Source organism: Plecotus auritus (genome assembly GCF_963455305.1).
Source record: "Plecotus auritus genome assembly, chromosome: 4".
NCBI lineage: Eukaryota > Metazoa > Chordata > Mammalia > Chiroptera > Vespertilionidae > Plecotus > Plecotus auritus.
This window is the reverse complement of record NC_137775.1, coordinates 128,424,890-128,439,857: the sequence shown is the minus strand read 5'-3', so window position 1 is coordinate 128,439,857 and position 14,968 is coordinate 128,424,890. Positions and strand designations below refer to the sequence as shown.

Below are 14,968 nucleotides of genomic sequence, written 5' to 3'. Positions count from 1 at the left end.
CAGTTTGGGTGGGTCTGCAAATTGGATGGGGCGGAGTCTCAGAATCACCAGGGTGGAGAGAACAGTGTGGGCCAAGGTGATAGAAACTCAGATATAGCTGCCTGTCAGTTCTGCGACAGGAGAGGTCTTAGCATAGGAACGATGACCCTTGAAAGCCACCCGCGAGTTCTTGCTTTGATGCCAGACAATCCAGTTGCTTCCTGTATGTCCCTGGGTCCGCCCGCCCCCAGCCATTGTCCCAGCGCTGGAGCTCAGAGGAAGCAAGTCCATGTAATTTAATGTGCTGGCCCTTTAAGAGAAACTACCTGAGTTTCCAGCAGCCTCTGGGTTACTTAGCCACAATCCTTGCTGGTTTTTAGAGGCCGAAGTTATGGGGACTTCTCTTCCCAGTTCTGGAACCCTGGGCTGGGGGCGCTGGTGTGAGGCTGGGATCCCTTGCTCCTCATGGCAGGCCTCTGCAGCCACAGTATGTCTCCTGATTAAACAAATGCCACACATGGATATTGGACCAGCCTGTTCCAAGCCTCCATCCCTCCTAGCAGTCTCTTAGTGCTTTCTTTCATACTTCTCTGATTGTAGGATTTCCATTCAGCCAGCCTTCAGAAAGTTCTGAATTATAGTTGTTCTGTATTTTAATTGTAACTTTTTAAAAATATGATTTATTGATTTTAGAGAGAGAGGAAGGGAGAAGGATAGAGAGACAGAAACATCATTGACAGGCTGCTTTCTGCACACCCCCTAACTGGGGATCAAGCCTGCAATCTGGGCATGTGAATTGGACTAGCTGAGCTTAGTTGTAATTTTTAAAAATATATATTTTATTGATTTTTTTTTACAGAGAGGAAGGGAGAGGGATAGAGTTAGAAACATCACTGAGAGAGAAACATCAATCAGCTGCCTCCTGCACACCCCCTACTGGGGATGTGCCTAAACCAAGGTACATGCCCTTGACCAGAATCAAACCTGAGACCCTTCAGTCCATAGGCCGACACTTTATCCACTGAGCCAAATCAGTTAGGGCGCTAATTGTAATTTTTTAAAAATATATATTCTTATTGATTTTTTTTATAGAGAGGAAGAGAGAGGGATAAAGAAACATCGATGAGTGAGAAGCATCAATCAGCTGCCTCCTGCACGCCCCCTACTGGGGATCGAACCTACTGCAACCAAGGTAGATGCCCTCAACCAACCAGAATCAAACCCGGGACCTTTCAGTCCACAGCCCAATGCTCTATCCACTGAGCCAAACCGGTCAGGGCAACTTAACAGTAATTTTGATGTGGTTGTGGGAGGCTACCAGTACAGGCATTTACCTATGCTGCCATCTTGGTTCTTCATCATAAATTGATGTTGAATTTTGTCAAATGCTTTTTCTGCATCTATTGAGATGCTCATATGATTCTTATTCTTGGTTTTGTTGATGTATCATATTGTTTTGTGGATATTTAACCATTAAATGTTATTATAGACAATGAATTAGAAAATTGAGATAGCTATTCTTTAGTCATTAATCCCTTTTATCCATATAATATGGCTGTGGTAATATGATCTTTAGTAACTCAAAGTTTCTTAAGAATACTACTGTATTTATTAATGGGGGAAAAGGAGGACCTATGTAATACTTTCAACAATAAAGATTAAAAAAAAAAGAAAAGAAAAAAGAATACAACTGTCAGGTAGGCAAGAGAGCTTTCACATCTCTGTCTTTCTCATTAATGTACATGCCCTCCCATCCTTTTCTCCTCCTTTCACCCTTTATTCATCGTTTTAAATCTTGTCAGGGGTGGGCAAACTTTTTGACAGGAGGGCCGGAACAAAAGCATGGATGGAGTGTTTGTGTGAACTAATATAAATTCAAAGTAAAGGAGTGGAGGGGAGAGCAAGAGAACCCTCCACTCTTTTGGCTCCGCAGGCCGGATAGAACAGCCGAACGGGCTGGATCCGGCCCGTGGGCTGTAGTTTGCCCACGGCTGGTTTAGATAGATGTCAGTTTTCCCTGACAAATGGTTAGTTGGGTACAGTGTTGTAACTACTAAAAAATTAGTGTTTATACAATATGGTGTACACCATTCATCACTCCACTTATGACAACTCTAAATCCAATAGAAAATATCTTCATATTAGTGTGTGTGTGTGTGTGTGTGTGTGTGTGTGTATACACACACACACACACACACACACACACACACACACACACACACTAGAGGCCCGGTGCACGAATTTGTGCACCAGTGGGGTCCCTCGGCCTGGCCTGTAGGATCAGGCCAAAACCAGCTCTCTGACATCCCCCGAGGGGTCCTGGATTGAAAGAGGGTGCAGGCCAGGACAAGGGACCCCACCGATGCACAACTGGAGCTGGGGGAGGGACGCAGGAGGTTAGCCAGCTGGGGAGGGACCGCAGGAGGGGTCCAGGGCGTATCCGGCCCATCTCACTCAGTCCCGATTGACCGGGCCCAAGCAGTAAGCTAACCTACCAATCGAAGTGTCTGCCCCCTGGTGGTCAGTGCACTTCATAGCATCCAGTTGAGCAGCCTTAGCATATCATGCTTTGATTGGTTGAACAGCCAGCAGGATGACCGGACACTTAGCATATTAGGCTTTTATTATATAGGATAAAATTTTATTGACAACCAAATAAATAGGATTTCTGTTATTAAAAGGTTAATATCCCTGCAGTTGTGGCTCTGTGGTTGAGTGTCAACCTATGAATGAGGAGGTCAAAGTTCAATTACTGGTCAGGGCACAGGCTGTGGTTGAGAGCTCGATCCCTGGTAGGGCGAGTATAGGAAGCAGCCAATCAATGATTCTCTCTCACTGATGTTTCTATCTCTCTCTCCCTCTCTCTTCTCTCTGAAATCAATAAAGATACACATTTAAAAAAAGCCATATAGAAAAAATATATATATACATATACATGCATACATACATACATACATATACACACACACACACACACACACACACACACACACACACACACATATGCTCCATGAATCCATTTATATTACATTTTAGAATTGGCAAAACTAATCTATGGCACACGAAATCCAAACAGTGTTTGCATCTGGGTGGAGTGTGTGAGAGTTAAAGATTCATTGGTAAGGACTGAAAGGAATGATTTGAGGTGATGAAAACATTTCATATCTTGACAGGGGTATGAATTATATTAGTGCATGCATTTTTCAACTACACCTAAGGTCCATGCATTTCATTGTATATAAATTATATTAATTAAAGTGTATTATACAATATATACAATGATCTTTTCACAAACTTAGACAAAACACCATAAAAACAGGTAGAAATTATGTTAAAGTGCATATATTTTCTATTTATTCTCTCATTTAGCAAGTAACCCTTATTCTTATAATATTCTTCTTATGGTTTATCAAACAGAGAAAGAATAACATCAGTATCAGTGTATTACAAAAGCGAAAGCACCCCCCCATACACTCACACCCTAAGTGTATTAAATAATCACTATAGCTTCTTTGACCTGTTTAGATTATACAAAAGCAGAATGTTTGATGTTTGTTAAACAACTTTAAATGCTCTCTCTAACCCCAGAAAGCAAAGTATATTACCTAATACCATACTTTTCCTTAAACTACCTTAGAAGGAGCATATAATTATAAAAGAGCTGTGATCTAATCTTTTTAAAGCAATTATCAAGACATCTGTAACTGCCCATGCAAACATTTTAACCAATTCTAAAGTATGCACCAGTCACCTTGAAATGCATGTTTTCTGTGGCAGTATCAGTCTCTCCTATGGAACGTATTTGATAATGGAGAACGATACAATTACTATCCTATCTTTAAGTATTTATGGGATTTTCATTCATGCTACATTTACTCCCTACTAGTAAAGATGATCCAGAATCAATACAATGTTTCCTCATTAAATCTCAAGATATATGCTTCCTACTACAATGAACATGGCCGTAATTTTTTTCTGTTGATAAAAATTACAAATAATTGAAAATGAAAATAAAAGAGATAGAAGTATGACTGAAATTTAAAATAAATTAAAAATCACCTGAATTCCATCATCCTGATATAACCACTACCACCATTTTGATAATTTTTCAAATTCACTCTCTATGCACACTCACACACACATACTTTACAGATGGAATATCATAAATGTTTATTAATTGAAATAACTTTTTAGAATAATTTTTTCTCATTTTCCTCCTTCATCTCCTCCTCTCTTAAATAACCAATGCCAACAACCAGATGTGCATCCTTTCATTTCTTTTTTCTTGGCTCTTGACATCAAATGCAAATATACATACATACATAGCTATACACATATTAGTGAGGGAAGGAGAGTCATTATTTAGGTAGAATCTTATTATAGGTCAGCCGTGGGCATACTATGGCCTGCGTGCCGGATCCGGTCTGTTCGGCTGTTCAATCTGGCCCACGGAGCCGAAAGAGCGGAGGGTTCTCTTGCTCTCCGCTCAGCTCCTTCACCAGCAGCGTTAACATGGCAACGTCGGGAAACACGGCCACAGCTCCTTCTTCTGAGTGGGCGGATTTATATCCGCCCATTCAGTAGAAGGAACAACCTCTCAATCTTCCAGAGGCTCCTTGTAATGCCCGCGGACGCGTCTCCCGACATCACCCTGGGAATGCGTAGACACCTTATCGTGGTGTGTAGGGAGACACGCCCCTGGAGAGCACAGTATCAGAGCCTTTCTGAGGTAAGATTAAGAGCTCTACTCAAACACAATTCTTTCCTGTTCCCACATTCTGTACATCACAATGACTTGTTAATAAAACAACAAAGACTTTCAGCTTTTAGGGCTTGTATCCACTGCAGTTTTTTTTCCCACTGCGGACGCGCACAGCAGGGAAAAAGACACACAGAGGACATGTCACACTAGCCATGCTGCAGCTGCATTTTTTTGCTATACGGATGCGGTATCAGTAACGCTACCGTGGCCACTAACCGCATGTGTTAGCGGCAAAACAAATGCACTTTGCGCTGTGTTTGCTTCTCCCCCTTGCGCCTGTAAAAACGCATGCTACAGGGCATTTGTGTTAACATGCACCACTGCACATTAGCATCAACGCAAACATGATGGAAACCTGTGTACCCTGCATTAACCCTAGCTGCGCTGCATTGCAGTACTGCACCACACTGCAACGGCAGCACGGCTAGTGTGAACGAACCCTAATTCAGTGGGTTGAACAAAAAGATTGTATAGAAATGTGATGAACTAAAGATTTTATTACAAAATCGCTTAATTTCAGGGTTTCAGAAGTAATTGGACAAATGAAAAACTGAAAATCAAATGTTCATATCTAATACTTGGATGAAACCCTTTCCTGGTAATGACAGCCTGAAGTCTTGTACTTATGGACATCACCAGATGCTGGGTTTTCTCCTTTGTAATGCTCTGCCAGGCTGTCACAGTAGGGGTATATATATAAATATCCTGCCATTTCCAGCTTTTAATAAGAAAAACTGTTGCAATGGGCATTTAAAAGTGGCACTTGGTTGTTTTTATAGAGTCCAGTGGATGCAATCTGACATTGATAATGGGCTCTTTCACACTACACATTTTGTTCTTTTCTATTTGTTTTAGTTTTAAATTATTTTATTATATTTAAGTTTAATTTGAAAGGCTTTTGTACCTTTCCTTTGTTAGGCAATTTTATTTTGCCTTTGCCATATTCAATATAAGGTATGTTATTGTGCTATGATTCCTCCATTTTTTGAAGTTTCAAATTATAATAATTAGTGTTTACATTCTTCTTGTTAAAATGTTTGAAATGAATAAAACTATTGAAATAAAAAAAAAAAAGACCGTACCCTTTTATGTAATGATGTTTACTTTGAATTTATATTAGCTCACACAAACACTCCATCCATGCTTTTGTTCCGGCCCTCCGGTCCAGTTTAAGAACCAACTGTGGCCCTCGAGTCAAAAAGTTTGCCCACCCCTGTTATAGGTGCTTCCCTACATCATGCTTTTCTCATTTTACAGTGGAAATCCCTTCAAGTAAACTGGCATGCCAGTTCATTTTGTCTACCAGTAAATGTATCCCAGCATTCCCCTATACATGGGTATTCTTTTGTTTTCCTGAGCCAGAACAACCCAGCTAAGGCACTTTCAGATTCCTGACCCTCAGTAACAGTGTGAAATAATAAATGCTTATTGTTTTTTAACTGCATTGTTTTAGGGTAATTTGTTAAAGAGCAATAGATGACTAAATACAGCACCCAAAACCAAAAGAAATATTAACAGTTCAACTTATTAAGTAGTTATGGCCAAACAACTTAACAAGTATTTAAGTCCTGACAATTTAGTTGCCATTTGAAAAAAAACTATAATAGACATATATTAAAAGAAAAATATTTATATTTCTACCTACCCCACTCATACCCCAACATGAGCTTTAGAGAGAGGTATTTAGGGTTTATTCACTCTGGGGTGCCATTCTCAAAACATGCTATACATCCTAGCACCAATGCATACATGTAAGTCCTTCCTCATTCTGGGCAAAGAAAGGAGTAACTAAGAGGTGTTGAGTTTGATTACCACCCTTCTCTAGATAACCTGCACCATTATGTTTCTTATCTGCTTAAGGTGTATATACTAAACATAATTAACATTTCTTACAGACAGAGTAAAGTACTATCAGAATCAAACAGTACACCCTAATAATAGTAATGCCTTAGATCTGTGAAATCTAATTCATAGCCAATGGCCACCTGGGGCTATTTAATCTAAGCTAATGAAAATTTAATAAAATTAAAAATTGCTTTTGTCAGTTGCACTAACCTCATTTCAACTGCTCAATAGCCACATGTTGCTGGCACCTACCATATTATACAGCATAAATTATAGAATATTTTCATCACTACAGAAAGTTTACTAGATAACACTATCCTAGAGGCCACTAAAATATCCTAGTAGAATATTACTTATCCTTATACTAACAATGCCCTAAATATGTTATATTTTTGTTTTTCTATTTGTTACTGAGATTTTTTTTGTCTTCTCCCTCATAACACTTGGTCAGTTGTGCACCCCATGCACAAAATTGCTTCCAGTTGCTGAAACCTGATGAAATAATTAACCAAACAGAACAACAGTATATCCAAAGTAGATTCTAGAAAAAGTCCTCAAGACCTAAAATTTCATCATGATGATCTTTTTCAGAATCCTCTTTTCCTCTTTCTAATTCTCAAAGCTGTTCAAGTTAAGCTAAATTAATTGTTAGTTACAGTATCGTCACTCTTCATTATTTATGGATTACATATTTGTGAATTCGCCTACTCACTAAAATTTATTTTTATCACCAAACTCAATACCAACAGCACTTTCAGTCATCCCGGAATCACACAGAACAGCAAAAAAATTGAGTCTCCTGATGCACGTTCTCCCAGATGAGGTCAAACAAGGGACACTACCTTCTTGTTTTAGCTTTCATAATATAAATAAGTGTCCTTTTCATGACTATGCAGTGCCAGATTTTTTATATTTTTGTGCTTTCTGTTAGTATTTCCCTGTCTAAATTGGTCCCCACGTATAGTGCTGAAGTTCTATATAGTGTTTCTAAATATAAGAAGACTGTGATGTGCCTTCCAGAGAAAATGTGTTAAATAAGCTTCGTTCAGGCATGAGTATAATGCTGTTGGCTATGAGTTCAATGCTAATGAATAAATAATATCTATAAAATAAAGTGTCTTTAAACAGAAACACACATAAAATAAGGTTATGTATTGAGTGGCTGATGAAAATGTGACCAGAAGCTCACAGGAACCTAACTCAGTGAGTTACAATGAAAGATCCACCAGACTGGCAAAATCTAAAAATCAGCCATAGAAAGACAGGGAGAATACAATGCTTAGGTACTTTTATACACTGCCAGTGAAAATATAAATTATATAGCCATTTTGTAACACAATTTTGCACTGCCTAATAAAAGTTGAACATAGTCCCCAGCCAGGTAGCTCAGTTGGTTTGGGCACTGTCTCGATACAGGAAGTTTGCAGATTTGATCCCAGTCAGGGCACAGACAAGAAGCAAACAATGAATGCATAATAGTGGAACAAATCGATGTTTTTCTCTCTCTCTGTTAAATCAATTAAAAAAAAAAAAAAAAGTTGTACATACATATACCCTATGATCCAGCAATTCTACTTCAAAGAAACTCTTCAAAGCTTAAATTATAGGATATTTATAAACATATACATATAACAGTACTGTAAGAAAGTGCTTAACAAAATATGAAATAATAGTTATTGGAATGGAATTAGAGGATGGATAATAGATGGGGCTCACAGGAGACTTCAAAAGGTTGTGGTCAATTTTCATTTTTAAAAATGGTTGATGAGTAAATTGGTGTTTTATTATTTTTTATATTGTATACTAGAGGCCCAGTGCGCGAAATCGCGTGAGACCCAGACCCTCCGCGCTGGCGGTACCCCAGACCCGCCCTGCGAGAGCCACGGGCCCCGCCTCCGCCACACCAGCCCTGCCAGCCCCGTGTGAGTCCCGCCGCGCCGCATGAGCCGCAAGCCCTGTCCCACCTCCACGAGCTGCTTGCGAGCTGGGGGGAGGAACCAAGAGGTGCTCCAGCACCTCCTGGTAACCGGTTGTTTGGTCGTTCCACGTTAGGGTGTGACAGCCACAGGTCTTTTATAGATAAAAGCTGTGTCTATTCTTTGGACACCAAAGAATGGTGTTTAAATGTGTCTTTGTAATGAAACATTTAAACACCAGGTGGTTCAAAAGATATGCAAATAGTAAAAAAAATAAAAGAAAAAATAAGTACAGAGACTAGTTTCCAAGAATTACAGTAGAATAAAAAAATAAAGTTTTATTTACCCATCTGTTTTTCCTATGAGAATATTAATTCTTCCTCAAAGATAAGGACATAATGTGTTAATACTGAAAGTATATAACAGAAAGAATACTTACCTTTAAATCCAGATGTCTACAGACACCACTTTGTTGGAAGCTGCCCATTGCCTTCACTAGCAGAAAGAGGTGGACAAGGAATCCGGAAGGCTGGTTAACCTTGAAGGCTCTGGCAAGGGTTAGAGCCAAGCACCCACTGTCTAGTTGAGACAAAGGGAGCTGAAGCAACTTCCACCTTTTAGTCTTATGTAAATCCTTGCTGATGGGCTATCATCGAGCTATTATTGGAATTGCCTGCCTAAGGGCTATGTGTGTATCCCAGACCTGAATAAAAAGGATGGCAAGGCCAGAGCAAAGCGGAGTCCTTCCTCTTGAGCTGGGCTCCCGCCTGGCCTCCAATATTTCCAAATAACTATTTTCTTGTCTAGTCTCTTTCATTTGCGTGCGGCCTCCTCCAGAGCCCGAACCCTGAACCACGTGGGACATGGGGGGAATACTCGCAACTGGCGTTCAACGTGGGGCACCCGCATCACTTCCCAAGGAAAAAATTTACCTCATGTTCCTGATGTCATCTAAATACGCTACTTCAGAAAAATAACAAATTATATTAAGTTTATTTTCCCCTAAAGGTATCATTGAGTCAAAGTTCATCTTAGATTTCCTTAAACATACACAGAATGACTTGAGTTTCATTGCAGAAGTCACAACTTCTGCTCAGATCAGTACTCCAATCAGTTTTACCACTCAGAACAGTAACAGCACCTTAACCAGTTCTTTTTATTTATTTCATATATATATGAAACGAAGGGAAAGGGAGAGATAAAAACATCAATGATGAGAGGGAATCATTGATCAGCTGCCTCCTGCCTACTGGGGATCGAGCCTACAACCCAGGCATGTGCCCTGACAGGGAATGGAACTGTGACCTCCTGGTTCATAGGTCAATGCTCAACAACTGAGCCACATGGGCCGGGTTTAACCAGTTCTTTTTAGTTAATATTTCTCTCAAAAGGATCAAGAAACTTAGTTTTTTATCATTAGTAATCCAGAAAAAATAGAAATTAGATTTTAAACATTTCAGTAGACAGAAGTATAAAGTTTATGTTTCATCAAATCCCACACTGCATTTACCTATGAAATAAAAATCCTTCCAAAATTTAAACAAGCAAAAAAAGAGGAAATAAAAATTTACCTCATAATTTCAAATACTGAATAAACTATTAATGAAATCCATATAAATGCCAATCAATTATCTAATTAAATTTTAATTTCTAAATAGTATCTGAAGCTACACATAATCTTACCTGGGGAGGATAATTGCTCTCTGAAGACCACCTTGAAGATTGGTCATTTGGTTTATCCACTAAAATATTCCTGAAATAAAAAAAAAAAGAAAATTATAGAAATTAAAAGAATAAGTGAACATAAATATGCCAAGAGATGAATAATTTACCAGATGCTAAAATTATTATCAAGGTATATAATGTCTGGAACTTGAAAAAGAGGAGAAAATAAAACAGAAACAGAAAACATCTAGTATATATTATATTCTAAAATATGATAAAGATAGCATTTCAAAATATTGAGAAAACCAAGAAAAACATAGTTCTACTTCATATCAAGTGACAAAATGACCTGAAGATGTACTTAGGAATTTTAGGTAAAAACAAAGCAGTAAAATACCTAATAATAAATATAATACATTAGATACAATTATATTGTATTATTACATATTATATAATTGTTACATATTACATTTTATGTAATATTTATATAATCAATCTATGGACCAAGAAATTCTTTTAGTCCATCATCAAAAGCAGAACTGTAGGTGAAAAAAGAAATTGATATAACTAACTTTATTATATTATTGATATAATAAAAAAGAAATTGATATAACTAAAACGGTGCCTTCACTGTAAACTGTAAACTAAAGATAAATGGAACCATACATAAAAACTGTACTTTATTTGGTAAACTTGTCTTTCACAGGAACATGGGTTAATTCTGAAACACTTTATATGTACATTCAGGTTGAACAAATAAATAAACGGATTGTAGCTGGTGGGAGCTAAGCTTCTCACATTGGAGTGGGGACAGAAAAGCAAGGGATGGGGGGTTAGAAAGAACCAGTGGTATTGGATTAAAATCAAAGATATCAATGTGAACTCATGTTTAGTTTAATATAAATAGGTTCACAAGTAATAATAGAGATGTGTGTGTACACACACTAATCCTACTTCTGTTCCTAAAAGAGACTAGAAGCAGTGACACTTCAGTGGCAATGAACACACCCAGATCTTGGTTTCTACATACCACAGTCCAATAAAATAAATAGGGATTGTTGGGGAAGTGGCTGATTCTAGGGTCAGGGCAGGGAATTCAGAAGATTAAAGCCCAGAACATCATGTAATATTACCAAAAACAAACAAACAAAAAAGAAGAAAATAACTGGGGCATGCCAAAGGTGCAGAGAAATCAACATGAAAGAAGAATAAATGGTCAAAGCTGAAATAATATAAAAAACAAAATAAATAATGTAGTATTAGATTATAAGCCAAAGTATAAAATAAATATATCCACGGGTCCATACTGATATTCCCCAGTCTAATGATCAGAAAAACAACCTCAAATTAACATCCTCATTCCACAAAATACATGACCAGTAGTCTTAAAAACTCTAAATAAAATGAAAAGCAGGAAGACTGAAAAACTGTCACAGACCAGAGAAGAATAAGGGAACATGACAACTAAAAGTAGTTAACCCTTGATTGGGTCTACTTAAATGAGGATGTTTTTCAATAACTAAGGGCAGCACTGTGACAGTATTTTTCTCTTTCTTATGATTTTCTTAACATATTCTTTTCTCTAACTTACTTTATTGAAAGAACACATTACATAAAAAAAAAGAATATATAAAATATGTATTAATTGACTGTTTACGTTATTGGTAAGTTGGGGCAGGGCGTCAAAAGTTACATGCAGATTTTTTACAACGAGGGGTCAGCACCCCTAACCAGCATGTTGTTCAAGGGTCAATGGTATCTTCAATGGTATTCTGAATCAGAAAGTGAACATTAGTGGGAAACTAGTGAAATACAAATAAAATGTGGATTTTAGGTAACAGTAATGCATCAATCAATGTTGGTACCTTAGTTGTGACAAATGTACCATCTATATATATAAAAGCCTAAGCAACTGGCCAACCGTTCAACCACCCAAACCGGTAGCTATGACATGCACTGACCACCAGGGGGCAGACGCTCAATGCAGGAGCGGAAACCACAGGCATGAAAACATGGAACAGACTGATGAATCTCAGAGGGAAGGGGGGAAGGGCAGGAAGAGATTAACCAAAGATCTTATATGCATACTAGAGGCCTGGTGCATGGATTCATGCACCCGTGGGGTCCCTCGGCCTGGCCTGTGCCCTCTCACAATCCAGGACCCCTCGAGGATGTCAGAGAGCCAGTTTTAGCCCGATATCCGCAGGCCAAGCCAAGGGACCACACGGGTGCACGAATCCATGCACTTGGCCTCTAGTCCTTCCTATATAATAAAAGGCTAATGTGCAAATGACCGAAAGGCAGAACGACCAGTTGCTATGACACGCACTGACCACCAGGGGGCAGATGCTCAACACAGGAACTGTCCCCTGGTGGTCAGTGCAGAGCGCCGCTCAGCCAGAAGCCCTGAGCCGGGCTCACGGCTGACGAGCACAGTGGCAGTGGCAGGAGCCTCTCCCACCTCCGTGGCAGCGCAAAGGATGTCTGACTGATGGCTCTGCAGAGAGCGGGCCTACGCTGTCAGTCAGACATCCCCCGAGGGCTCCCAGACTGCAAGAGGGCACAGGTCGGGCTGAGAGAACCCCCTCCAAGTGCACAAATTTCGTGCACCAGGACTCTAGTAGTAATATAAGGTGTTAGCAAAGGGACAAACTAGGTGAGTGGCATATGGGAACTCTGTACTGCCTTTGCTACTCTTCTGTATAGTAAGTCCTCCCTTAACACTGTCAATAGGTTCTGTGACTTCAAGTGAAACAACATATAATGAACCCAATTTTACCATAAGTTTAACTGATATAACAAAAGTTTCCTCAGCATTTCATCAATCTAATAAGGAAACAAGGTTATTTGAGGAGCTGCTATAAATGTAAAATCATTCTCAAATAAAAAGTATACTTTTAAAAAGTTAGATCTATACCTGGTACACAGAAGGTACTTAATAAATATCAAATAGATGAGTGAATAAAAATCTTTAAAGGCAGAACTATACAGAAAATTATTTTTACATACACATCTCACAAAGGTAAAAATAAATACATAAAAGACCTCAAACAAAATTAAAAGGCAAACAACCAACTAGAAAAATATAAGCAATGTAAAATACAAAAAAGTAACTTAAACATTCAGAATCAATAATAACCAAAAATTGGAGATAAAACAAAGATAGATTATCCCTATAATATTGTGCTCACACCCTAAAAAAAAAAAAAATGCTTTAATTATAATCTCAGTTGTTGGCTAGAGCCAGTAAATAGTATTTCATATTTTGCTAGTAGGAATGTAAATTGATACAACTTTTTAGGAGAGAACTTTAATATAATACATATCAAAAACATTTTAAGTGTGCATATACTTTAAATAAAAATAATGATGCCAACCATGATGATGACAGCCGTGGGCAAACTACGGCCCGCGGGCCGGATCCGGCCCGTTTGGCTGTTCTATCCGGCCCGCAGAGCCAAAAGAGCAGAGGGTTCTCTTGCTCTCCCCTCCGCTCCTTTACTTTGAATTTATATTAGTTCACACAAAGACTCCATCCATGCTTTTGTTCTGGCCCTCCGGTCCAGGTTAAGAACCCATTGTGGCCCTCGAGTCAAAAAGTTTGCCCACCCCTGTGTTAGCATCTAACATTTGTGAGCTTTTACTATATCCCAGACACTGTTCTAAGTATTTTCCATACATAAGCTATTAAGAAACTGAGACAGATAAATTAATTTGCCTAAATATACACACCTAAGAAGTAAGGATCGGAACCCAAGCAATCTGATTCCAAAGTCAATGCTCTTAATCACCACACTATACAACCTCGGTATTATTCCACTTCTTGGAACTTAACCTAAACAATAATCTAGGACATGTAAATCACCCACATTCATCACAGCACAATTTATAACAGCCAAACTGTAAACAACCTAGTTGTCTAACAATAAGGAATTCATTAAACAAATTATGACATACCTATGTTACAGAATACCATGTAATCATGATGTATTCTACAGCCTGACTTTAGTATAGTTGCAAATGTTCACTACATACTAAGTGAAGGGAAAAAGTAGTTTACAGTACATACATGATTAATCAAGTGTTGCATCTACACTAATAAAAAAAAAAAAGAGTAAGATTTAAATTGACCGTACCTTCACAACGCCCACCAGCCAATCAGGAGTGAGTATGCAAATTAACCCAACAAAGACGGCCCACCCCATCCCAGTCGCTCCGGGCCTCTGGGCAGTGTGGGAAGGCAAAAAGGTGGCTCCGGGCCGGAGCGAAGGCCGTGCCGGCAGCCAGGGCAAGGAAGGCCCATTCTTGCACGAATCTTTGTGCATTGGGCCTCTAGTGTAATAATAACATTGGTGGAGAAAAGACAAAGAACATATACTACAATAGCTCTCAATGTTGAGATGAGAACAATCTTTTTGCCTTCTTTGTGCTTTTGTAGGGTGCCCTCAGCATCTCCACCTGTTACTGGTGGAAAAGGAGTTCTTGGGGTACCACAGGGAAAAGAATTTCCTGAGGCCCTCACAAAATGATGAGGTATGGTAGAACACTTTATTGATTATGTAAAATTAAGGGGGTTCCCTTCCAAGGTCCCATCTTCCTCTGTCTTGCCATGGAAAAAGTCTAATCTTGTCCTCAGAAGGTCTAAGATTAAATCCACTGGCCAGAGTCTCTACTCTATAATAAAGCACAGTTAGCTTAGTTTGTGTTTCCATCTGCATTCCATTTGTGTATAGGGTCTGCATGCCCTTGGGTTCCTATCTGCAGTCCATTTGTGTAAAGGGTCTGCTTAAAGCCACACGGT

General features: G+C 38.9%; 1 protein-coding gene across 4 annotated transcripts in view; it reads right to left on the bottom strand.

The window, feature by feature from the left end:
• MKLN1 (muskelin 1) overlaps positions 1–14,968 on the bottom strand; it is a 223,900-nt gene that overhangs the window by 132,742 nt on the left and 76,190 nt on the right. For all 4 annotated transcript variants that reach the window (XM_080663161.1, XM_080663163.1, XM_080663160.1 and 1 more), the window contains exon 2: positions 10,186–10,255. In XM_080663161.1, coding sequence (XP_080519287.1) covers positions 10,186–10,255 — 70 coding nt within the window. The remainder of the gene's footprint in view (positions 1–10,185; positions 10,256–14,968) is intronic.